The sequence below is a fragment of the Procambarus clarkii genome, chromosome 2, assembly GCF_040958095.1.
Source record: "Procambarus clarkii isolate CNS0578487 chromosome 2, FALCON_Pclarkii_2.0, whole genome shotgun sequence".
Taxonomy (NCBI): Eukaryota; Metazoa; Arthropoda; class Malacostraca; order Decapoda; family Cambaridae; genus Procambarus; species Procambarus clarkii.
The window spans coordinates 21,201,573-21,226,366 of record NC_091151.1 but is presented as its reverse complement, the minus strand read 5'-3'; the positions used below and the strand labels follow the sequence as shown (position 1 = coordinate 21,226,366).

Below are 24,794 nucleotides of genomic sequence, written 5' to 3'. Positions count from 1 at the left end.
AGCAGGGGCACAGCAGTGCAAAGAAGAGCGAGAAGCAGAGGCACAGCAGCACAAAGAAGAGCGAGAAGCAGAGGCACAGCTGTGCAGAGAAGAGCGAGAGGCACAGCTGCGCAAGGAAGAACAAGAGCGAGAAGCACAGCTGAGGAGAGAAGAAGCGCAACAGAAGCGTGAGGAACAAGAGTGAGAAGCACAGCTGAAGCATGAGGAGCAAGAGGCACAGTTGCGCCGAGAGGAGCGCGAGCTAGAAGCTAGGCTGAAACAGCAGGAGATAGAAGCTAACAAGGATATGGAGCTGAAGCGAGCTGAGCTACGGCTAGTTCCACCTGTTGCACCACAGCAGGAAGACCGCCGAGTGAGGGAGCGAGATTTGCCGGTCTTTGTACCAAATGAAGCTGAAGGTTTCTTCGACCACTTCGAGAGGGTCGCCACCTTGAAGAAGTGGCCGAGGGCGGAGTGGGCGGAGCTGGTTCAGAGTAGGCTCACCGGTGAAGCTCGTGAAGCCTACAACATGCTCGACCTCAGGGAGTGCACCAACTACGATGCTGTAAAGAGAGCTGTGCTCCACTCTTTCAAGCTCACGCCGGAATGTTACAGGAAGAGATTCAGGGAATGTACCCGTTCGCCAGGAAAATCTTATGCGGAGACGGCGAGGGACATGGAGAGAAAGTTCCTGAAGTAGCTGGAGTCTGAAGGAGCGAAGTCGGCTGAAGAGGTCAAGGGGCTTATGGTCATGGAGAAGTTTATGTCCATGCTCTCTCCTGAGATCAGGGTTAGAGTAAAGGAGGCGGACATTAAGGACCTGAGAGCCGCGGCTGACAGAGCTGACATGCTGGAAGAAGCCCTGCGATCACACCGAGAGGGATGGCACCGACCGCCCGTACACTCCGGATATGGTAGAAGATATAGAAGGACGGACGAATGGAGGACGGGAGCGAGTTCTCCTTAGTCCCACCTCTCGAGTGGAGACAGGAGAGACTCAAAGAGTGCTGTGGAGCCGGTAAAGAAGTCCCAAGCTGAGAGCTCAGGAGCTTTGCTGAAACGGAGGAGTCGATGAATGGCGCGAGGAAGATCCACAGAAGAAGAAGGATCCGCTGCTACAACTGCGGAGTATTCGGACACGTCGCGCGAGAATGCAGACACCCTGAGCAGCAGGGGAACGTGGCTTTCATGAGGGTCGAGGACCAGACGGCCGAGAGGGTGCGGGATGAACCCGTACTGAGTGGGGAGAAAAGAGTTCACCCATTCGTGTGTGAGGGAACCGTAAGGATGGGGGACGCAGACCCCATTCCGGTGAGGAATATTAAGAGACACTGGGGCAGATTTTACCCTGGTGAGCGAAACCAGGTTCCCCGAGGGTTACGAGAGTACCAGTGTGGGGGTGGCAAGTGTGACCAATGTGGGAGGCCCAGTGAGGATGCCCCTACACCAGGTGACTCTGAATTCTGATTATGGCTGCCAAACCCTTGTGGTGGGGGTCTGTGCATCAATGCCCAAGATGGAGACTCAAGTCATCTTGGGAAATGACGCATGTGGAGGATGTGTCCTCCCGAACCTCGTGAAGGGCGAGGAGTGCTTGGAGTACTATACGGAGACAGGTGGAGTGTTAGACGCCTGTGGGGACAAGAAAGGAATCGCCACGGTGGCGTTCCCGGTTTGTGCTGTGATTCCGAGGCAGTGCAACGGACACAGAGGGAGTGAACCTGATGGGGCTGAGGAGACGTCCGACAGCCTGGGAATCGATCACCTCTTCGTGGGACCCAGAGAACGAGTGGAGGGCGAAGGCAGCCCGGATGGTGAGTTACAGGTGACCCTCACCAATTCTCTAGGGGTGGACCACACTCGTCTTGGAGAGTTGCAGCAGATAGAGTTCCCCGAATTGATTCATGAGGCCAATGGAGGACGTGTTGGTCCTGAGAGGGCCACTCATTTTTACATACAAGACGGCATGCTGATGAGAGTGTTCTGCGCAGAGCAGGGAACTGAGTGGGATGAAGCAGTATGCCCTGCGTTGTTTGCCATACGTAACGCAGTGGTAGGATCGTTAGGTTTCTCACCTTTCCAGCTGGTGTATGGACACGAGGTGCAAAGTCCTCTGTCCATGCTGAAGGAACAATGGACATCAGGAGTGACCGTGGGAACGGTCAACGGATACATAAGGAGCGTTTCGCATTGGCGGCAGGAGTACTGGTTGGAGATTAAACTCATCCGAGGGAAAGGCAACGTAGTAGCAGATGCCCTGTCCTGTATACACTAACCAGACATGACTCTTATTTTAAGGGGAGGGGTATGTGACGGTGTTTACCCCCTTATATTTCTCCCACGCCTGCTGTAAGAGTCATGTCCACTTTACCTGAGCATTCTCTACGTCGCAGGCATCAGTTTGATATATGTGGGAGAGTGTAGTGTTCTCGAGGTGGCGAGAAATTTGTAAAAGAAGAGTATTTTGGCCTGTGGTATAGGCCCTTTAGGAAGCCAATATGGCGCTGGCCCCTTCGTTTTGCCGCCAAAACTGTGTGACGTCAGTGGCGCCAGATTGGTCACCGACAGCGACGTGGCACAGAGAGCCAATGAAAACCTCTCTTGGCAAGTATGACGTCACGAAGGAAGGGGGGTCCGGTCATCGCGCCACGGTGGCACCACCAGTCTAAGACAGCACGTCAAGGAGGTCAGACGTGCGCGGGGGGGTCCTGTCAGTTGGACAGTTTACCCCGTCTCCGGAGGACTTACGCATCACCAGCGGTTTGACAGCACCTGTGGGGTCTTCCTTCGTTCATGTGTTGGACCAGAGAGGGAATTGACAGAATATTGAGCAACAAGTGCTCCCGGGACAGGTGTTGTGCAGGTGAAGTCTAGGCAGCAACATATGCGACGGCTGATAGCTTCACAGTGATGACGTAGTGGCTGGGCCAGTCAAGGTGGACGGATGTGTGAAGGTTGATCCTATCAATCTGACAGTAATACGCTACTCCCGTGGATCTTACACGTTACCCGTAGTCTGCAAGTTCGCCGAGAGGTCTTCTTTCATTCCATGTGTGGACCGAAGAGGGAATTGACGGCATACTGAGCATCAAGTGCTCCAGGGACGGGTGCTGTGCAGGTGAAGTCTAGGCAGTATCGTCTGGGACGTCTGATAGCTTCACAGTGACGACGTAGCGGCTGGGTCAATCCACTGGGAAGCAGTGAAAGAAGATACTAATTGGGAATCCTTATGACTGCAGCCAAGACGTGGGTTGGCAGTCATAGTTGGGAGAAGTTGACGGCTGGGAGACCGACTCCAACCCTACAAGACGTGGAGGAGGAGCACGGACCCGTGGAGGACAGAACACGGAGACGACACGTTTATTTTGGGACGTTGATTGGGTTCTTGGAGGACACGACAGGGTGTGTGTGGGGGCGTTCCCAACACGAGGCGGAAGCCTGGACCAGGAGCTACAACTCAACTCTCACCGGAGGATAGGTGGAAGTAGGTGATTCTAGTTTCCCCTCCAATTCCCCTTTAGTCAGCTATATTATTTAGCCAGAGTATTTTGTATGTCGTGTGCAAGGCTCACCTATGTCACAGTAAGGCACAAGTGTGCAGAGTGGGGCTACATAGAGCACTCATGGTATCTATTATTATTATTGGTGTGTGCAGGCACCCGGAGTAATTGATGAATTTACTGTGTTGATAATGTCTTTCATGAGACTTTAATATGATCATTTAGTGAGAGAATATATATATATATAAATGTACCAGTATTTGGTGTTAGGCTATGTGCCCAGTAACTATATTATTACTATTATTGATATCTATGATTTATTATTGGTGTGTGCAGGCACCCGGAGTAATTGATGAATTTACTGTGTTGATAATGTCTTTCATGAGACTTTAATATGATCATTTAGTGAGAGAATATATATATATATAAATGTACCAGTATTTGGTGTTAGGCTATGTGCCCAGTAACTATATTAATACTATTATTGATATCTATGATTTATCTATATATATATATATATATGTCTATGCTTGTGTATTGAATAACCATTCATGTGTGCAGTGATCAATTGAATATTCGCCCACGAAAGGAATTACTTAGAACTCCAGTAATATATACTTGCATGCGTTATCATTAAATGAGGGGCAGTGTGTTATACCGTGATAGTGAATTATTGTGTTCATTAATATATAAATGTTTGATTGAGCTCAAGATCAGTGCAGCGAAGTATTTACGTTCTATTGCTATTGTCGCAGATATTGTGTTGTTTGAACATTTAGTGATCCTTGAGAATTTAAAGAAACAGGCATATTTCGCCAACAAACAAGTGCAGTAAGAGATCAGGCAGTGGGGGGGGGGGGGGAGTCGCCCAGCTGATTTTGACATTGACGTGAGGGGGAGCATTGCCAGCTTGGAGAGTTCATGATTATATGTGGGAACGAGCGACTTACGCATGAAATAGCTGTTTACTTGTTGATATACGGATGTGATGTCTTGAGTTTTAAGTAAAACACAAAATACCTTGGCGTTTGTATCATCCCCTCCATATTTCTTGTGGCTATATAATACATGAATGGAAATAGAGTGATAGAAATAAATACCTGCCTGATATCAGACCTATTGAGTGTGCTCTTACCACTGTTACCACAATTCAACAAAACCACTGACGTGTTACTGCACACCGGAAACACCAGTTGGCGACCTTGTGGTTAATAGTAGAGCCTTTTGTCGGGGCGGGCACACAGCTGTAAAGAGAACAAGCTGTGTTCTCACTCATTCTCGATCAGAGGCCGGTTGGGATTGACTGGGATACTCTCCTGGCGTACAGTGGCGCCGCGAGGATAGAGTGAAGACCCGCAGGGCTACGGTGAGTGACCTTGTGTATACTGTTGCTCACCCTCTTATGGTGAACCCCGACACGACCCCATCTACTTGCTTATACATGTGCCCATCCTGGCTCAAGAAGGGTGCCTCTTTAGTACAAGCTTGGAGTAGTTTCCTAATTATGTTTTCTGGCATGTCAAGAGAAGTACAAGCCGGATCATGATACACTCTGTCCGCTATCATCCCGATTGTTTCATCCACAAGTACGTTGGTAAACAGTGATTCTATATCCAACGAGGCTGTGGCCCGTTTGCCCTGTGGCCCGTGTTCCCTGCAGTAAGTCAACAAATTCCTTTGGAGACTTCAGACTGAAAACACAGGGTTACATAAGGAGTCAGCAATCCCTTGAGTCACTTAGCCAGTCTGTATGTGGGTGTGGGCATCTGGCTGATGATTGGCCAAAGTGGGTTTCCAGGCTTGTGGGTATTGATATTTCCATATGCATACACGGTTTGTATTCCCCAATAACCTTCGGCAGGTGGCGTCCAGATTTCTTGGCGTTCACAGTTTTGATCAATCTGTTTCCCTTCGTTTTCAATTCGGCTGTAGTGTCCTTCGTTACCCATTGGAATTTAGTTTAGTCAGAGAGTATGAGGTTCATTTTCGAAAAATATTTGTCTTTTTTAAAGAATAACGTATATTGGCGACTTGTCACCTCTCCAAGGTGTTCGAGTCACTTCTGGGGTGTGGAGTTTTCAGTTGTATATATGCTTGGGGACCACTCAAGCTTGTTTGCATTTGTGTTGTTCGAGTTGCCCCACATAGTGAGATGATTTGATGAAAAACTATGCCCAAGCTCACCACCAAGTGCCGTCGGGATGGTGGGGAAAATTGCCTCGGCTACCATCATCTTTTGTACAGTTATAGTTGGTCAAGTGGTTAAGGTATCAGATATGCCAGTTGCATAGTGCCCCTGGCTGTCTGGGTTCGAGTCACTTCTGGGGTGTGGAGTTTTCAGTTACATATATGCTTGGGGACCATTCAAGCTTGTTTGCATTTTGTGTTGCTCACGTGGCCCCACAAAGTGAGGTGATTTGATGTCTGATACACAGTCTATGCCCAGGCTCACCACAAAGTGACGTAGGGATGGTGGGTGAAATAGCCTCGGCTACCATCGTCTTTTGTATGGTCACAGTTGGTCGAGTGGTTAAGGTACCAGATACGCCATTGCATAGTGCTCCTGGCTGGCTGTGTGGGTTCGAATCACTACTGGGGGTCTGGAGTTTTCAGTTATATATATATATATATATATATATATATATATATATATATATATATATATATATATATATATATATATATATATATATATATATATATATATATATAATAAATATGATATGATATATAATTTACTTGTATATATTTCTCTTATATTAAACAAAGACCAAACAAAATATTACACCACACTATTTTATGCACATTATTATATTATAGAATTTTATTTATATTATATATAAATATTATATGTTGATTTGTGGAATCAATTACCACGTAACGTGGTGGAGGTGGGGTCCCTCGATTTTTTTCAAACGTGGGTTGGACATGTTTGTATATGAGTGGGATTGGGTGGTTATAAATAGGAGCTGCCTCGTATGGGCCAATAGGCCTTCCGCAGTTACCATTGTTCTTACGTTCTTGCTAACCCTTAGATGTGGGTAGTACAATTTTAGGCTTGAGCTGAACTGAACAATGCACAACCTAGCCTAATATATTTTTTTGTGCTGACCCAACAAGGGTAGGATTATCATTTAGCTAGCACTGTACTAAGAATTGTACAGCCTAGCTAACATTTATTGTGCAGCCCCGAAATAGGGTGGGAATAATCAACTACACGATTTTTTTCTATATATTTACCATTCTTATATTATTTCTGTTGTATTTCATCTTTGAATGATAAGAACTGTTGCTATCCAACAGACGGCGATGAAGAAGGGCTAGTTCAAGGTAAATCTTATAGCAGCAGCGATTGATTACTCCTCAAATCTTATATTTACTGTTAACATTGTTAATCAGCATCTACGTGAGGCAAACAACGTTGCCTAGTTGTAGAAAATTATAACCCTAGGCTTTTATTGTCAAACAATTGTTCAAATTTGAGCCAGTACCTCAGTTATTTCCACAACGAAATCATGGCAGCCAATGAAACCAAATTCACAGACTGTGTATCAGACGAAATGTTCAGCAACAGTATTTTGTTCTTTAGATCCTACGTGAGTCTCAAAGGTCATGTGACTCGGCAACTGAACAAGTTTGATCAGTTAGTTCAGTCAGTTGTCACAGTCACAGTACTTGAAGGCCACATAGAGGTGGCCAAACAAAAATTACAGAAAACAAATGAGGCTGCAGATAACTATTTTAGAATCCTCAGGCAACAAACTGCTGAGCCAGACAAACATCTTCCATGACGATACGGACAATTTGAGGAGGATGTCTTTGATCGTCTGGATAAATTAATACAGTTCTTAGAACGATTGAATATAAAATCTGTTTCTCAAAATGCTTTAACAACGAGTGATACTTATATACTTGAACCACTCAAAGAAGTTCGTCTTCCTGCCATTGATCTACCTCAATTTTAATGGCAGAGATGACGAAAACTTTGAATGTTACTTGAACACGTTAGATTCCTTAATGAACTCTAAAAGTTCAATTAACAAAATAAATAAATTCCTTTATTTGCGAAGTACCCTTAAGAGAGAAGCAAAGCCAGTTACCGATCATGTGAATCTAAGCGGAGACAACTACGATTCTGCCATACAGAATCGTCATATTCTTACGTTACCTCCATCCTTGTCCACAGCTTACCTGTCAGTCCCATGCTGTCTAGTATACCCCATGTTGTTAAGTTAGTTTTGCTTAGTGAAATCTAGCTGCTGTGACTCGTGCCTCGTGTTAACTTAACTGATTTATAATTACTTTGTTGTGGTTCTGTAATTATTGTATATATAAGCTGTGTCATGAATATAATTTCGCCCAAGTAAACTAGTGGTTTTACTTAGACTTTCACTTAAACCTAGACATTTGTTTATGTTTTATCTGAGGTCAGGAGGCTCACAGATTAAGGGAAGAAAGTTCTCCACCAGGAGCCTCACTTGGGGATGATGACATAACAGCGCCCACCTGATAGTTGCCGAGAGGAGCGTTAGTGGGTAATGTCATGGAGAACTGGAGCTTCTGTTGTTGGCCGGGCAGCCACCTCCTGAGGTCCGCCCCAGCAAGTGCAGACACGTACTCAGTCTTGGTGCTCACATGATGCAACACTAACTGCAAAACCAGCCACATTCTTAACGACGTTGGCCGCAAATATCTATTTGGTTTTCAATATCATAGGAATATTTAATTAAATGGTAAGTTAAAACTGAAATGTTAATGAACAAATTGGTTAGTGACAGATCAATTATTTATCGTATGAAGTTGTTCAGCAGGTGAGTATGAGTATGTTAAGGAACCATTAGCGAACAGTGTACATTGTATCATCGCAATGTACATCAGGCTCCGAACTGAGAAAGTTTTCATCATATACACACAATAAAATTATATTGGCTTACAATTCATTAATTTACAATTGAATGTTGCAGAGTAGGAAGCCCTCAACCAGTTCCAACTTGGAACTAGTTTGTGATCTTGCCTAGGCTTACCACATGATCGAATAGAGCTCAATAACACGGCAGGGCCACAAGACAGAGCAGGGTTCTGTAACACAGCAGGGCCACAAGACAGAACAGGGTTCAATAACACAGCAGGGCCACAAGACAGAACAGGGTTCTGTAACACGGCAGGGCCACAGGACAGAACAGGGTTCAGTAACACAGCAGGGCCACAAGACAGAACAGGGTTCAATAACACAGCAGGGCCACAAGACAGAACAGGGTTCAATAACACAGCAGGGCCACAAGACAGAACAGGGTTCAGTAACACGGCAGGACCACAAGACAGAACAGAGTTCTGTAACACAGCAGGGCGACAAGACAGAACAGAGTTCTGTAACACAGCAGGGCCACAAGACAGAACAGAGTTCTGTAACACAGCAGGGCCACAAGACAGAACAGGGTTCTGTAACACAGCAGGGCGACAAGACAGAACAGAGTTCTGTAACACAGCAGGGCCACAAGACAGAACAGGGTTCTGTAACACGGGAGGGCCACAGGAAAGAACAAGTTCTGTAAAGCACCATGGGGAACAGGTAACATGGGGCAGGTGTGAAAAGTCTAAAGATTATAGTTTTATTGATAGCTTATATGGAGTTTACCAAAAGTAAACGCTTGCCCTTAGACGCCTCGTGTTGGCACCATGAAGGTGAGCAGCCAGCACCCTCATGCCCCACCACCAACAGTGTTGGCCAGCAGCCAGCACCATCATGCCACACACCACCAGCAGTGAAGGCGAGCAGCCAGCACCATCATGCCCCACCACCAACAGTGTTGGCCAGCAGCCAGCACCATCATGCCACACACCACCAGCAGTGAAGGCGAGCAGCCAGCACCATCATGCCCCACCACCAACAGTGTAGGCGAGTAGCCAGCACCATCATGCCCCACCACCAACAGTGTTGGCCAGCAGCCAGCACCATCATGCCACACACCACCAACAGTGTAGGCGAGTAGCCAGCACCATCATGCCCCACCACCAACAGTGTTGGCCAGCAGCCAGCACCATCATGCCACACACCACCAACAGTGTAGGCGAGCAACCACCACCATCATGCCACACCACCAACAGTGTAGGCCAGCAGCCAGCACCATCATGCCACACCACCAACAGTGTAGGCGAGCAGCCAGCACCATCATGCCACACCACCAACAGTGTAGGCCAGCAGCCAGCACCATCATGCCACACACCACCAACAGTGTAGGAGAGCAGCCAGCACCATCATGCCACACACCACCAACAGTGTAGACGAGCAGCCAGCACCATCATGCCACACACCACCAACAGTGTAGGCCAGCAGCCAGCACCATCATGCCACACCACCAACAGTGTAGGCCAGCAGCCAGCACCATCATGCCACATCACCAACAGTGTAGGCCAGCAGCCAGCACCATCATGCCCCACCACCAACAGTGTAGGCCAGCAGCCACCACCATCATGCCACAACACCAACAGTGTAGACGAGCAGCCAGCACCATCATGCCACACCACCAACAGTGTAGGCCAGCAGCAAGCACCATCATGCCACACCACCAACAGTGTAGGTGAGCAGCCAGCACCATCATGCCACACCACCAACAGTGTAGGCCAGCAGCCAGCACCATCATGCCACACCACCAACAGTGTAGGCGAGGAGCCAGCACCATCATGCCACACACCATCAACAGTGTAGGCGAGCAACCAGCACCATCATGCCCCACCACCAACAGTGTAGGCCAGCAGCAAGCACCATCATGCCACACCACCAACAGTGTAGGTGAGCAGCCAGCACCATCATGCCACACCACCAACAGTGTAGGCCAGCAGCCAGCACCATCATACCACACCACCAACAGTGTAGGCCAGCAGCCAGCACCATCATGCCACACACCACCAACAGTGTAGACGAGCAGCCAGCACCATCATGCCACACACCACCAACAGTGTAGGCCAGCAGCCAGCACCATCATGCCACACACCACCAACAGTGAAGGTGAGCAGCCACCACCATCATGCCACACCACCAACAGTGTAGGCCAGCAGCCAGCACCATCATGCCACACACCACCAACAGTGAAGGCGAGCAGCCACCACCATCATGCCACACACCACCAACAGTGTAGGCGAGCAACCAGCACCATCATGCCACACCACCAACAGTGTAGGCCAGCAGCCAGCACCATCATGCCACACAACACCAACAGTGAAGGTGAGCAGCCACCACCATCATGCCACACACCACCAACAGTGTAGGCCAGCAGCCAGCACCATCATGCCACACACCACCAACAGTGTAGGTGAGCAGCCACCACCATCATGCCCCACCAACAACAGTGTAGGCCAGCAGCCAGCACCATCATGCCACACCACCAACAGTGTAGGCCAGCAGCCAGCACCATCATGCCACACCACCAACAGTGTAGGCCAGCAGCCAGCACCATCATGCCACACCACCAACAGTATAGGCGAGGAGCCAGCACCATCATGCCACACACCACCAACAGTGTAGGCCAGCAGCCAGCACCATCATGCCACACACCACCAACAGTGTAGGTGAGCAGCCAGCACCATCATGCCACACCACCAACAGTGTAGGTGAGCAGCCAGCACCATCATGCCACACCACCAACAGTGTAGGCGAGGAGCCAGCACCATCATGCCACACCACCAACAGTGGATGCGAGCAGCCAGCACCATCATGCCACACCACCAACAGTGTAGGCCAGCAGCCAGCACCATCATGCCACACCACCAACAGTGTAGGCGAGGAGCCAGCACCATCATGCCACACCACCAACAGTAGCTTTCATTTGATCTAATATTTATGATTCTAATTATTGTATATAAAATATGCCCTAACTTAGTGCTAAGTTACTAACTAGAATTAATTAGTATATTGCTGATCAACTAAGCTAACTAACCGTCCTCCCTAACTAATGATAAAGACTACCTCAGTAAACTATCCAGAGCCTCTGTACCTAACTCCCAAAATATCCACTGATGTTAATGATATAATCCTTTCCCTTAAAACAGTCAAGTGCCCTTGCTGAGACTCCAACTCTAATTTTCAAAAAATCTTCTAGATTTTTAGCTCCGGCCATTGCATTGCTTTACAAAAAATCATTTGAACTACAAACCTTTCCTGATATTTAAAAAAACAAGACTAACCCCAGTCCATAAATGTGGTGATCTCACTGATGACAACAATTACATACGAATATCAATCTTGCCATCCTTGCCTAAAATATTTGAGAAACTAATCTACAAGCAGCTTTACTCTTATCTAGCTAAACACAATACACTTAGGTCTTGCCAATATGGATTCAAACCCCCATAAAACACCAATGATGCAGCAATTAGTATGATTAACTTGATATATGCAACTCGTGACAAAAATGAGTTCCTCTGTTGGGTTATGTGTTGACCAACGTAAGGGTTTTGGCACAGTTAACCACTATAACCTGCTTCTTAAATTACATCATTATGATTTCAGAGGTAACTCCCTCCAGTACCTTCAGACTTACCTCAGTGACAGGCTCCAGTATGTCTTTGTGAATGATTTCAACTCTCCCACCCTATCCATCAACACTGGTGTTCCACAGGGCAGCATACTTGACCCTCTCCTCTTTCTCATCTACATTAATGATCTTCCAAATGCCTCTCAACATCTCAAGCCAGTTTTATTTGCTGATGACATAACCTTCATTTTCTCCAATCTTAACACTTATTCTGAAGGATACGTTGAATACCGAACAAAATAAAGTCCATGTTTAGATAACTGCTAACAAACTCACACTTTACATTTGATATAACCTATATTTTGTTTGGTAATGAGTCCTCTGATCAAATTATTCTAAGAATTAACAATAACCAAATTAGTAACAAAGTAATGGTAAATTTCTTGGTGTTCTCAATGATGACAAGCTGAATTTCCACGGCTACATTCAAAATATAGTTAAAAAAGGTTAAAAAAAACAGATGGTATTCTAAGATTGGATATTATGTACCTCGCCCTGCCCTGGTATTACTCCCTCATCTATCCTTATATCAATTATGATATCTGTACCTGGGTTTCTACTATCCAAAATCATATACATCCTTTAATTATTTAACATAAATCAGCTATTAGAACAATAACAAACTCTGGCCCCTGACAGAACTCGTCCTCCCCCCTTTCTTAAATCTTTGAATATGTTAGATATTAAGTCACTGCACATCCTCTCAGGTGTACTCTTATATATAAACTCTAAACTGTAATGCTAATCCTGACCTTATGTAAGATCACGTTAGTTAAGAAGGTTGAGGCCTTTAAGGGAAGAGAAAGGGACGCGAAGAAAGGGAAAGGAAAGAGCTTACTGTGAAAGGGAAAGGGAAAGGAAAGAGCTTACTGTTAAAGGGAAAGGGAAAGGAAAGAGCTTACTGTGAAAGGGAAAGGGAAAGGAAAGAGCTTACTGTGAAAGGGAAAGGGAAAGGAAAGAGCTTACTGTGTAAGGGAAAGGGAAAGGAAAGAGCTTACTGTGGAAGGGAAAAGTCAATAGCAACAAAGCCAGGACAAAGGTTCAGGTTGGATAGGTTGTGTATCAGAGCCGTTTCGACAAGACGGCGTCTGTGTAGAGTAGAGGCAGGAAAAAAATTATTTTAGAAGAAGACTAATCATAGGATGATTATAATCCCTAACATGACAAAAGAGAGAACTGTTTGTGTCTGAAGACTTAACACTTCTTTTGTGTTCCTTAAATCTGTCATTAAGCATATGGCCAGTTACCACGTTGGAGAGGTCAAGACGAACAGGAACGAAGAGTGTTAGTTTGTCGAAAGCCGAGCTTTATATCAAGAGGATGAAACGTATTAGTGAGAGTTTTGAGCTCAGATATGAAGGGAAGGCAGAGAACATTAGTACTTGTGTTGGAAACAGGTCTGGGATGAAAGAATTGAATAGAAATAACCTGTTACTTGAATGGGGAAGTGTGACATTAAATAAACCATTAATACTGTTTTGCTTACCTGAGCTGACCGATAAAAATTTATTGGCGCCGCCCAACCTTTGTTGGCGATCAGTATTCCGACCTTCAGCTGACATCCGACAGCTACCTCTGCAGGAAACTGCGCCTGCACGCCCACGAAATTGTATCCCATTGATGACCAAATCTGTCAATAACGAATTTTAACTAAATATGTTCAGATCATAGTCCCTGCTCAAATCATATCTCTTAATACAAATCAGAAAACAAATGATTGTCACTGGGTTACACTGTTGAGCAGCAACAGACACCTTAGTTTTATGATCATACTGATGTTGTTGTTTAAGATTCAGCTAACGGGCTATGGTGAGCCCGTAGTGGACTTGATCACACAAGTAAGTACTATCAGTCTGAAGTCAATACGATGAGGTTCTCTCAACCAGCATATCAGAATGATACATATGCGATACCAGCATGTCGTAGGCTGCTAATTAGTAGAGAGAGTGCTTCTTTTAGTTTAAAACTGTAAACATCGTTAGGTTGTACTATTTTAGGTTAGGTTGTGTCAAATTTAATTTGGTATATATTGAAATCAGGTAATGATCTGACTTATCATGTGTACAATATTACTAGTATCTTTCCTTTTTCGTTATAGGATAAGAATGCTAAGTTTGTAACAGTACTTCAAACTATCGTACCCTCCTTATAGCAAGCAAGTGAAAAGCAGCATTTGAAACATACAAATTAACCTTCAGACTTCACAGCAAAACAACGACTGACAACCACCTCATAAATGCACTTTACAATATAAACTAAGAATCTGAACTAAATAATACACATGGTATAAAATAATTAATTAACATCTTCCTCACCAAAGCACCCTCTACAACACACACTGTCACAACACACACTGTCCTCTTCTCACCAAGCAAGTAACTGTCAAAAGATTAAACAACCTTTGACTCAGAAACAGCATACGTAAGGATAATATATTCCACAAATATGTCCAACACAAGAAACAAAACAAATAAACTATATCTGAAAGGATGCATTAAGGATAATATTTTCCACAAATATGTCCAACACAATAAACAAAACAAAACAAATAAGCTATATCTGTAAGGTTAGGTGAAAGATAAAAAATATGAACAAAAATATGTCAAACATAATAAATTATATGTGAAAGGTTAGGTTAAAGGTCAAAGAATAAGAGCAAATTATATCCAACACAATAAATACACTAAGATCAAAAAATGGTTAGGTTAAAGGGCGGAGAATAAGAACAATTATATCAAACATAGTAAATTCAACTTATGAGAGACTTGATGAACTTTAAATAAAAAATGTATAAAATACTTAAACTCACATCTCTAACAAATATTACTTGAACTGAAAAATGCCTGTATATAACAAATACTTTGAATATGCATGACACCTATCTTTAAGAAAATCTCATGAAATGCATAAAATACTCCATCTTTAACAAATAACCCATGATAATGCTTAAATGCTCTATCATTAATAAAGACAGCCTTGAAATGACCAAACATCCATCTCTAACAAAATCCTTTGAAAGACTTAAACAGCCTATCTTTAACAGACACACCTTTGAAATGTTTAAATACCCTGTCTTTAACACATATCCCTTGGAATGACAAAAGACCCCATCTTTTATACATGCCTCTTGAGAACGAACCAACAACTATATATAACAAAAAATCCCATGAAATAAAGCAAATGTATTTGAAACACAGATTGATAAACATGAATGTTCTCAAGAAAAACATATATACATATGATAAGATGTTTAATATATTAATAATATATGTAAAGACTAGATGTGGTAAAAATAGACATTCCTATAAATTATATGGAAAGTATGAGGATATATAAATAAGTAAAGGTTAGGTGGGGTGTGATAGGTTAGGGTCATGGTTGGTTGGGGTAGGTTAAGGTTATGGGTTATGTAAGGGAGGAATGCTTAAACAACACCTACTAAGAATAACAGTAATAAGAACGAGCTAAGATAAGACAAATTAGTTGGATATGGGTGTTTATATAATGTTCTGAAAATAGTATATGTGTAAGAGTTTGTCAAAGTGACAAACTGTTTGTGAGAGTTGTGCTAGTCTAAGAGTGCATATGGTTTGTGTCAGTATATATATGTATTTACTTGTTTTGACTAAGTTTATGATTTTTGAGCAAGTCTGAGAATGTGAGTAAGTTAATGAACAGAGAGTATGTGTGCATGTGCCAGTCTGTTTGTGTAAGTGAGTGAACTGAGTATTTGTTTAAGTTTTGTATAAGTGTGCAAGTTTTTATAAGTTTGCGAGTGTAATTGTATGTTTAAATGAGTGTTTTCAGGGTAAATAAATGAAGAATTGATGTTTCAGAGAGAATATGATGATGCTTTAAATAAGTTATGCTAGGTGAGGTATGTAAGTCAGATAATTTGGTAAGTTGTGTAAGTTAGGATATGTCAGGACAGATAAGTTATGTTAGGTGAGTTAGGTTAAGCAATTTACATCAGGTAAGTTTGGCTAGGTAAGGGGGGGGGGTTAGCTATGTTGTGTAAGTTTTGTTATGTTTGGTTCATGATAAGGTAAGGTACGTTAGGTAGGTAAGGTTATGTAAGTTATATTAGGTAGGAGAAGTTAGGCAAGTTAAGTTATGATAGTAAGTTAGATCAGGTCAGGATAGGTAAATTACGTGAGGTAAGTTAGGTTATGTAAGTAACATTAGGATAGGCTAGTACAAATAAATGAGGATAAGTAAGTTACATTATTAAGTTAAGTAAGTTAGACCAAGTTAGGATTGGTAAGTTATGACAGGTAGGATAGGTTGTGTAATTTCTATCAGGTAGGTGAGGATATGTAAGTTGGAATACATAAGTTACATTAGGATAGGTTAACTCAGGTAAATCAGGATAGGTAGGATAGTGAATTGTTGATCAGAGACTAGTTTAAGTTAAAGTGGATAAGCGAATACATTTTTAACATAATAATTAATAAACGGAAATAAAAGTTGTTAAGAACAGATGAACTAGTTGCTTAAGTAGTCATGTTTAGTGAGAGAGTTATTATTATCAGCGATGGGAAACATAGTAATATGGCGATAATATGATGTAGTACCTTTGTATTAAGTTGATAGAAAAGTTTTATACTCATTTTTACTTGATGAGTAAGTTTATTAGTACATAAAGTTGCGCATGTTTTGTTTGATATATTACTTAAAGTATTTTGTGACTATATAATGTCGTGTGTTAATAAATTTAGCACAAACATTAGTTTAAATATTGTACAGAAAACGAAGCTCTTTGCTACTTATTTATTGAATGAAGAACAAATGTTTGTTGCTATGAGAGTATTATTTGATGTACAAAGAAGTTCTAATGAGTAATTATTTTATATAAATTTGCGTTAAAGAGAGAAAATGGTAATTAAATGATATAAGAATGTATTATTGTTGTCTTTGAGAGATTCATTAAATGCACGAAAATGTCTTAAAGAATATCTTTGAGATATTCTTGAGATAAAGAATGTCTTAAAGAATAAATGTCTTAGAAAGTTTCTTCGATGCTCAAAGATGTCTTAGAAAGTACATATATTAATTAAAATGATCTTGGAACGTATTAATGGGGTCTTGGAGAGATTAATTAATGAACGAAGATGATTACAGAGTATCCTTCTTAAGTAAATACAACAAAGAGAGATTCTTTTAATGCTTGAAGAGTATTCTTAATGTTTCCGAGATTACCTTTGTCGACTCTGAGAATAACTTTGATAGCATGCAAATTATTTTGATGTCTTTGAGCGTGTCATTGAAGAATGATGATGCCATGAGAATATAACTTGATGAGCAATGATGATTCGGAAAGAACTTTAGCTTAAAAAAATATTATGAAGAAATCTCCTTTGACTATTTTTCTAACTCAACAAAGCATAATAGTAGTTACGAAAGTGTTGAAATATGATGAACATGACTATTTTCAGTTGAGAGAAGTGTTATTTTAGGTAAGAAAGGTGTTGGTCAGAAATATTAAGTTGATAAAGAAATACAATGACAATTGTTTGAAAATAAACCTCAGTAAATGAATAAATAAATACCTTGCAACTAAATAATATACAAGTACAAGAATGGTGTGAATGTACAAGAATGTAACAACTCTTGTATATATCTCAAAAATAATTTAAAATAACTAAATAATTTGTAACTACATAATTTGTAACTAAATAATTTGAAAACTAAGTATATTGAAACAAATTTTTTTTTACTTATCAATAATAAATTTATTGCAATAAATAACTTTTAAATGACTAAATAAATTTGTAAGTAGCTGAAATAAATAATTTGTAACAGATAACTTTTTAATGTCTAAATAAATCTGTAAATAACTAAATAAATGACTAAATAAATACTTTGTAGTAACTTGTTGACAATCAATAATGCGGTTGATAATACATTACAATGAACTATTTACTGAATGGGAGAAACAATCATATATTTGATTTCAAAGACACAGAACATGTAAGAGAATGTGATGAACACAGTGAACATGTAAGAGAATGTGATGAACACAGTGTACATGTAAGATAATGTGATCCCCCCACACCCTCTGCCACACACCCTCTGTCACACACCCTCTGCCACACACCCCTCTGCCACACACCCTCTGCCACACACCCCTCTGCCACACACCCTCTGCCACACACCCCTCTGCCACACACCCTCTGACACACACCCCTCTGCCACACACCCTCTGCCACACACCCTCTGCCACACACCTTCTGCCACACACCTCCCCCACGCCCACTGCCACACACCCTCTGCCACACACCTTCTGCCACACACCTCTCCCACGCCCACTGCCACACACCTTCTGCCACACACCTCAACCACACCCTCTGCCACACACCCTCTGCCACACACCCTCTGCCCCTCACCCTCTGCCACACACCCTCTGCCAAACACCCTCTGCCACACACCTCCCCCACACCCTCTGCCACACACCCTCTGCCACACACCCTCTGCCACACACATCCTATGCTACACACCCCCTGTCACACACCCTCTGCCACACACCATCTGCCACACACCCTCTGCCACACACCCTCTGCCACACACCCTCTGCAACACACCCTCTGCCACACACCCCCTGTCACACACCCTCTGCCACACACCCTCTGTCACACACCCTCTGCCACACACCCTTTGCCACACACCCTCTGCCACACACCCTCTGCCACACACCCTCTGCCACACACCCTCTGCCACACACCCTCTGCCACACACCCCCTGCCACACACCCTCTGCCACACACCCTCTGCCACACACCCTCTGCCACACACCCCCTGTCACACACCCTCTGCCACACACCCTCTGCCACACACCCTCTGCCACACACCCTCTGCCACACACCCTCTGCCACACACCCTCTGCCACACACCCTCTGCCACACACCCTCTGCCACACACCCTCTGCCACACACCCTCTGCCACACACCCCCTGTCACACACCCTCTGCCACACACCCTCTGCCACACACCCTCTGCCACACACCCTCTGCCACACACCCTCTGTCACACACCCTCTGCCACACACTCTCTGCCACACACCCTCTGTCACACACCCTCTGCCACACACCCTCTGCCACACACCCACTGTCACACACCCTCTGCCACACACCCTCTGTCACACACCCTCTGCCACACACTCTCTGCCACACACCCTCTGTCACACACCCTCTGCCACACACCCTCTGCTACACACCCACTGTCACACACCCTCTGCCACACACCCTCTGCCACACACCCTCTGTCACACACCGTCTGCCAAACACACCCTCTGCTACACACCCCTCTGCCACACACCCTCTGCCACACACCCTCTGCCACACACACCCTATGCTACACACCCCCTGTCACACACCCTCTGCCACACACCCTCTGCCACACACCCTCTGCCACACACCCTCTGCCACACACCCTCTGCAACACACCCTCTGCCACACACCCCCTGTCACACACCCTCTGCCACACACCCTCTGTCACACACCCTCTGCCACACACCCTTTGCCACACACCCTCTGCCACACACCCTCTGCCACACACCCTCTGCCACACACCCTCTGCCACACACCCTCTGCCACACACCCCCTGCCACACACCCTCTGCCACACACCCTCTGCCACACACCCTCTGCCACACACCCTCTGCCACACACCCTCTGCCACACACCCTCTGCCACACACCCGCTGTCACACACCCTCTGCCACACACCCTCTGCCACACACCCTCTGCCACACACCCTCTGCCACACACCCTCTGCCACACACCCTCTGCCACACACCCTCTGCCACACACCCTCTGCCACACACCCTCTGCCACACACCCTCTGCCACACACCCCCTGTCACACACCCTCTGCCACACACCCTCTGCCACACACCCTCTGCCACACACCCTCTGCCACACACCCTCTGTAACACACCCTCTGCCACACACCCTCTGCCACACACCCTCTGTCACACACCCTCTGCCACACACACTCTGCCACACACCCTCTGCCACAACCTCTGCCACACACCCTCTGCCACACACCCTCTGCCACACGCCTTCTGCCACACACCCTCTGCCACACACCCTCTGCCACACACCTCCCCCACACCCTCTGCCACACACCCTCTGCCACACACTTCCCCCACGCCCTCTGCCACACACCCTTTGCCACACACCCTCTGCCACACACCCTCTGCCACACACCCTCTGCCACACACCTCCCCCACGCCCTCTGCCACACACCCTCTGCCACACACCCTCTGCCCCACACCCTCTGCCACACACCCTCTGCCACACACACCCTCTACCGCACACACCCTCTGCCACACACCCTCTGCCACACACCCTCTGCCACACACCCTGTGCCACACACCCTCTGCCACACACCCTCTGCCACACACCCTCTGCCACACACCTCCCCCACACACCCTCGCCTGCCAGCCGGCGGGACTGACCGTGTTAAAGCAGCCTTGGGTCCTCCAAGCGTCCAGCACCACCTGAATGTAGTCGATATTAAGGAACCTGTAGTGGAGCTCCGCCATCTCCTGCAGTGCTGTTGGGCAGCTTGATCTGTGGGAGTGGGAGCCAATGTTAGTGTGTTATGTGATGAGCAGGTAGGTCAGTGTGTGTTATGTGATGAGCAGGTAGGTCAGTGTGTGTGATGTGGTGAGCAGGTAGGTCAGTGTGTTATGTGATGAGCAGGTAGGTCAGTGTGTGTTATGTGATGAGCAGGTAAGTCAGTGTGTTATGAGATGAGCACGTAGGTCAGTGTGTGTTATGTGATGAGCAGGTAGGTCAGTGTGTATTATGTGATGAGCAGGTACGTCAGTGTGTGTTATGTGATGAGCAGGTAGGTCAGTTTGTGATGTGATGAGCAGGTAGGGTTAGTGTGTTATGTGATGAGCAGGTAGGTCAGTGTGTGTTATGTGATGAGCAGGAAGGTCAGTGTGTGTTATGTGATGAGCAGGTATGTCAGTGTGTTATGTGATGAGCAGGTAGGTCAGTGTGTGTTATGTGATGAGCAGGTAGGTCAGTGTGTTATGTGATGAGCAGGTAGGTCAGTGTGTGTTATGTGATGAGCAGGTAGGTCAGTGTGTTATGTGATGAGCAGGTAGGGTTTGTGTGTTATGTGATGACCAGGTAGGTCAGTGTGTGTTATGTGATGAGCAGGTAGGGTTTGTGTGTTATGTGATTGTTACGAACCCGGATCCAGCGTCCGAGCCTGGAGCAGTGACAACCACGCCATCTGTGGGTCAGCTCCCGAAACCCCCGCCAAACGGACGACGACACCTGGTGAGGACAGCGTGTACTGGCCTCGAGGACCAGTTTCCAGTCTGGTTCAGCGCTCAACACCGCCGCTCCTGACCTCTGGTGAGGTGGTGCTCCGACGACAGCGCCATCTATGGACTGGATACGTCAGGTGTTTGCGCCCGCCACCGTAAGTGAGGAGTATTAGTGTCCCGGTTATTAATGACGTGTCTGCTTACAGAGCCGACCTGGGACCACTGTGTTGAAGGTGGAGTCAGTCTACCCGAGGCAGCCAGTCTCCATACTGTGAAGTTTGCTGCAGCTGTTGTGACGTCGTCCCCCCGGAAGAACACTGTGGTGTGTTAAGCCTGCCAGTGGAGTGGCAGTGAAAGGATTTACCCGGGACCGACGGTTGGAGACGATAATCCACTGGGGTATTGAGGACAGGAGGGTGATTGGTGATATCACACGAGACTCCTGTCTAGGGCGTACCCCTTTTATCGTTCGTGGAGTGGCCGTACCAGCCTTGGTGGCTCAGTACCTGCCAGCAGACCTGCTGGACGTGTGGTTGACGGCCTCCACGACGGTGCCCCCAGTGGACCTGTGTTGTGGCTGACCTGTGGCCAGGGTAGGCTCGGCGTTCTCAGAGGACACGTCTTGAGGCCACGAAGAAAGCACCGCGGACTCAGCGCCACTTCTTGATCAAGAGTCTTCAGCAGAAGACTAGATTGTGCACGATCCCCATGTAAAGTGTTAATACCCCTCCCCTTTGTGTACTCTTTTATTCTATATATTTATTCGGTGATGGTGAACATTATAATATTAAGTTCTTAACTTTCTTTCCCTACTCCCTTTTAAGTTACTTGCGTCACGGATCTCATCCCTTGATAGCCACTACTGGCTTGGGAACGGATACATATATCTTCCTCTAACAACATCAGAGTGAGAACCCCGTTGCGTCCCGAAAGGGCCGTAACAGTGATGACCAGGTAGGTTAGTGTGTGTTATGTGATGAGCAGGTAGGTCAGTGTGTGATGTGATGAGCAGGTAGGGTTAGTGTGTGTTATGTGATGAGCAGGTAGGGTTAGTGTGCTACGTGATGAGCAGGTAGGGTAGTGTGTTATGTGATGACCAGGTAGGTCAGTGTGTTATGTGATGAGCAGGTAGGGTTTGTGTGTTATGTGATGACCAGGTAGGTCAGTGTGTGTTATGTGATGAGCAGGTAGGGTTTGTGTGTTATGTGATGACCAGGTAGGTCAGTGTGTGTTATGTGATGAGCAGGTAGGTCAGTGTGTGTTATGTGATAAGCAGGTAGGTCAGTGTGTGTTATGTGATGAGCAGGTAGTGTGTGGCAGTGTGTTATGTGATGAGGAGGTAGGGCAATGTGTTATGTGATGACCACGTAGGTCAGTGTGTTATGTGATGAGCAGGTAGGTCAGTGTGTGTTATGTGATGAGCAGGTAGGGTTAGTGTGTTATGTGATGAGCAGGTAGGTCAGTGTGTGTTATGTGATGAGGAGGTAGGTCAGTGTGTGTTATGTGATGAGCAGGTAGGTCAGTTTGTGATGTGATGAGCAGGTAGGTCAGTGTGTGTTATGTGATGAGCAGGTAGGTCAGTGTGTGTTATGTGATGAGCAGGTAGGTCAGTGTGTGTTATGTGATGAGCAGGTAGGTCAGTGTGTATTATGTGATGAGCAGATAGGTCAGTGTGTGTTATGTGATGAGCAGGTAGGTCAGTTTGTGTTGTGATGAGCAGGTAGGGTTAGTGTGTTATGTGATGAGCAGGTAGGTCAGTGTGTGTTATGTGATGAGCCTGTAGGTAAGTGTGTGTTATGTGATGAGCAGGTAGGTCAGTGTGTTATGTGATGAGCAGGTAGGTCAGTGTGTGTGATGTGGTGAGCAGGTAGGTCAGTGTGTGTTATGTGATGAGCAGGTATGTCAGTGTGTTATGTGATGAGCAGGTAGGTCAGTGTGTGTTATGTGATGAGCAGGTAGGTCAGTGTGTTATGTGATGAGCAGGTAGGTCAGTGTGTGTTATGTGATGAGCAGGTAGGTCAGTGTGTATTATGTGATGAGCAGGTAGGGTTAGTGTGTTATGTGATGACCAGGTAGGTTAGTGTGTGTTATGTGATGAGCAGGTAGGTCAGTGTGTGATGTGATGAGTAGGTAGGGTTAGTGTGTGTTATGTGATGAGCAGGTAGGGTTAGTGTGCTATGTGATGAGCAGGTAGGGTAGTGTGTTATGAGATGACCAGGTAGGTCAGTGTGTTATGTGATGAGCAGGTAGTGTTTGTGTGTTATGTGATGACCAGGTAGGTCAGTGTGTGTTATGTGATGAGCAGGTAGGTCAGTGTGTGTTATGTGATAAGTAGGTAGGTCAGTGTGTGTTATGTGATGAGCAGGTAGGTCAGTGTTTGTTATGTGATGAGCAGGTAGGGTTTGTGTGTTATGTGATGACCAGGTAGGTCAGTGTGTGTTATCTGATGAGCAGGTAGGTCAGTGTGTGTTAGGTGATAAGCAGGTAGGTCAGTGTGTATTATGTGATGAGCAGGTAGGGTTAGTGTGTTATGTGATGAGCAGGTAGGTCAGTGTGTGTTATGTGATGAGCAGGTAGGTCAGTGTGTATTATGTGATGAGCAGGTAGGGTTAGTGTGTTATGTGATGAGCAGGTAGGTAAGTGTGTGTTATGTGATGAGCAGGTAGGTCAGTGTGTTATGTGATGAGCAGGTAGGGTTAGTGTGTGTTATGTGATGAGCAGGTAGGGTTAGTGTGTTATGTGATGAGGAGGTAGGGCAATGTGTTATGTGATGACCACGTAGGTCAGTGTGTTATGTGATGAGCAGGTAGGTCAGTGTGTGTTATGTGATGAGCAGGTAGGGTTTGTGTGTTATGTGATGACCAGGTAGGTCAGTGTGTGTTATGTGATGAGCAGGTAGGTCAGTGTGTGTTATGTGATAAGCAGGTAGGTCAGTGTGTGTTATGTGATGAGCAGGTAGGTCAGTATGTTATGTGATGAGCAGGTCGGTCAGTGTGTGTTATGTGATGAGCAGGTAGGTCAGTGTGTTATGTGATGAGCAGGTAGGTCAGTGTGTGTTATGTGATGAGCAGGTAGGGTTAGTGTGTTATGTGATGAGCAGGAAAGGTCAGTGTGTGTTATGTGATGAGCAGGTAGGTCAGTGTGTGTTATGTGATGAGCAGGTAGGTCAGTTTGTGATGTGATGAGCAGGTAGGTCAGTGTGTTATGTGATGAGCAGGTAGGTCAGTGTGTGTGATGTGGTGAGCAGGTAGGTCAGTGTGTGTTATGTGATGAGCAGGTATGTCAGTGTGTTATGTGATGAGCAGGTAGGTCAGTGTGTGTTATGTGATGAGCAGGTAGGTCAGCGTGTTATGTGATGAGCAGGTAGGTCAGTGTGTGTTATGTGATGAGCAGGTAGGTCAGTGTGTATTATGTGATGAGCAGGTAGGGTTAGTGTGTTATGTGATGACCAGGTAGGTTAGTGTGTGTTATGTGATGAGCAGGTAGGTCAGTGTGTGATGTGA

General features: G+C 45.4%; 1 protein-coding gene across 1 annotated transcript in view; it reads right to left on the bottom strand.

Moving 5' to 3' along the window:
- Positions 1 to 13,695, bottom strand: part of LOC138364346 (uncharacterized) — a 30,473-nt gene extending 16,778 nt beyond the window's left edge. The window contains exons 1-2 of the mRNA XM_069323955.1: positions 13,497 to 13,695; positions 7,986 to 8,129 (exon numbers count right to left, since the gene is read on the bottom strand). Coding sequence (XP_069180056.1) covers positions 7,986 to 8,129; positions 13,497 to 13,628 — 276 coding nt within the window. The 5' untranslated portion in view covers positions 13,629 to 13,695. The remainder of the gene's footprint in view (positions 1 to 7,985; positions 8,130 to 13,496) is intronic.
- Between the last annotated feature and the right edge of the window lie 11,099 nt (positions 13,696 to 24,794).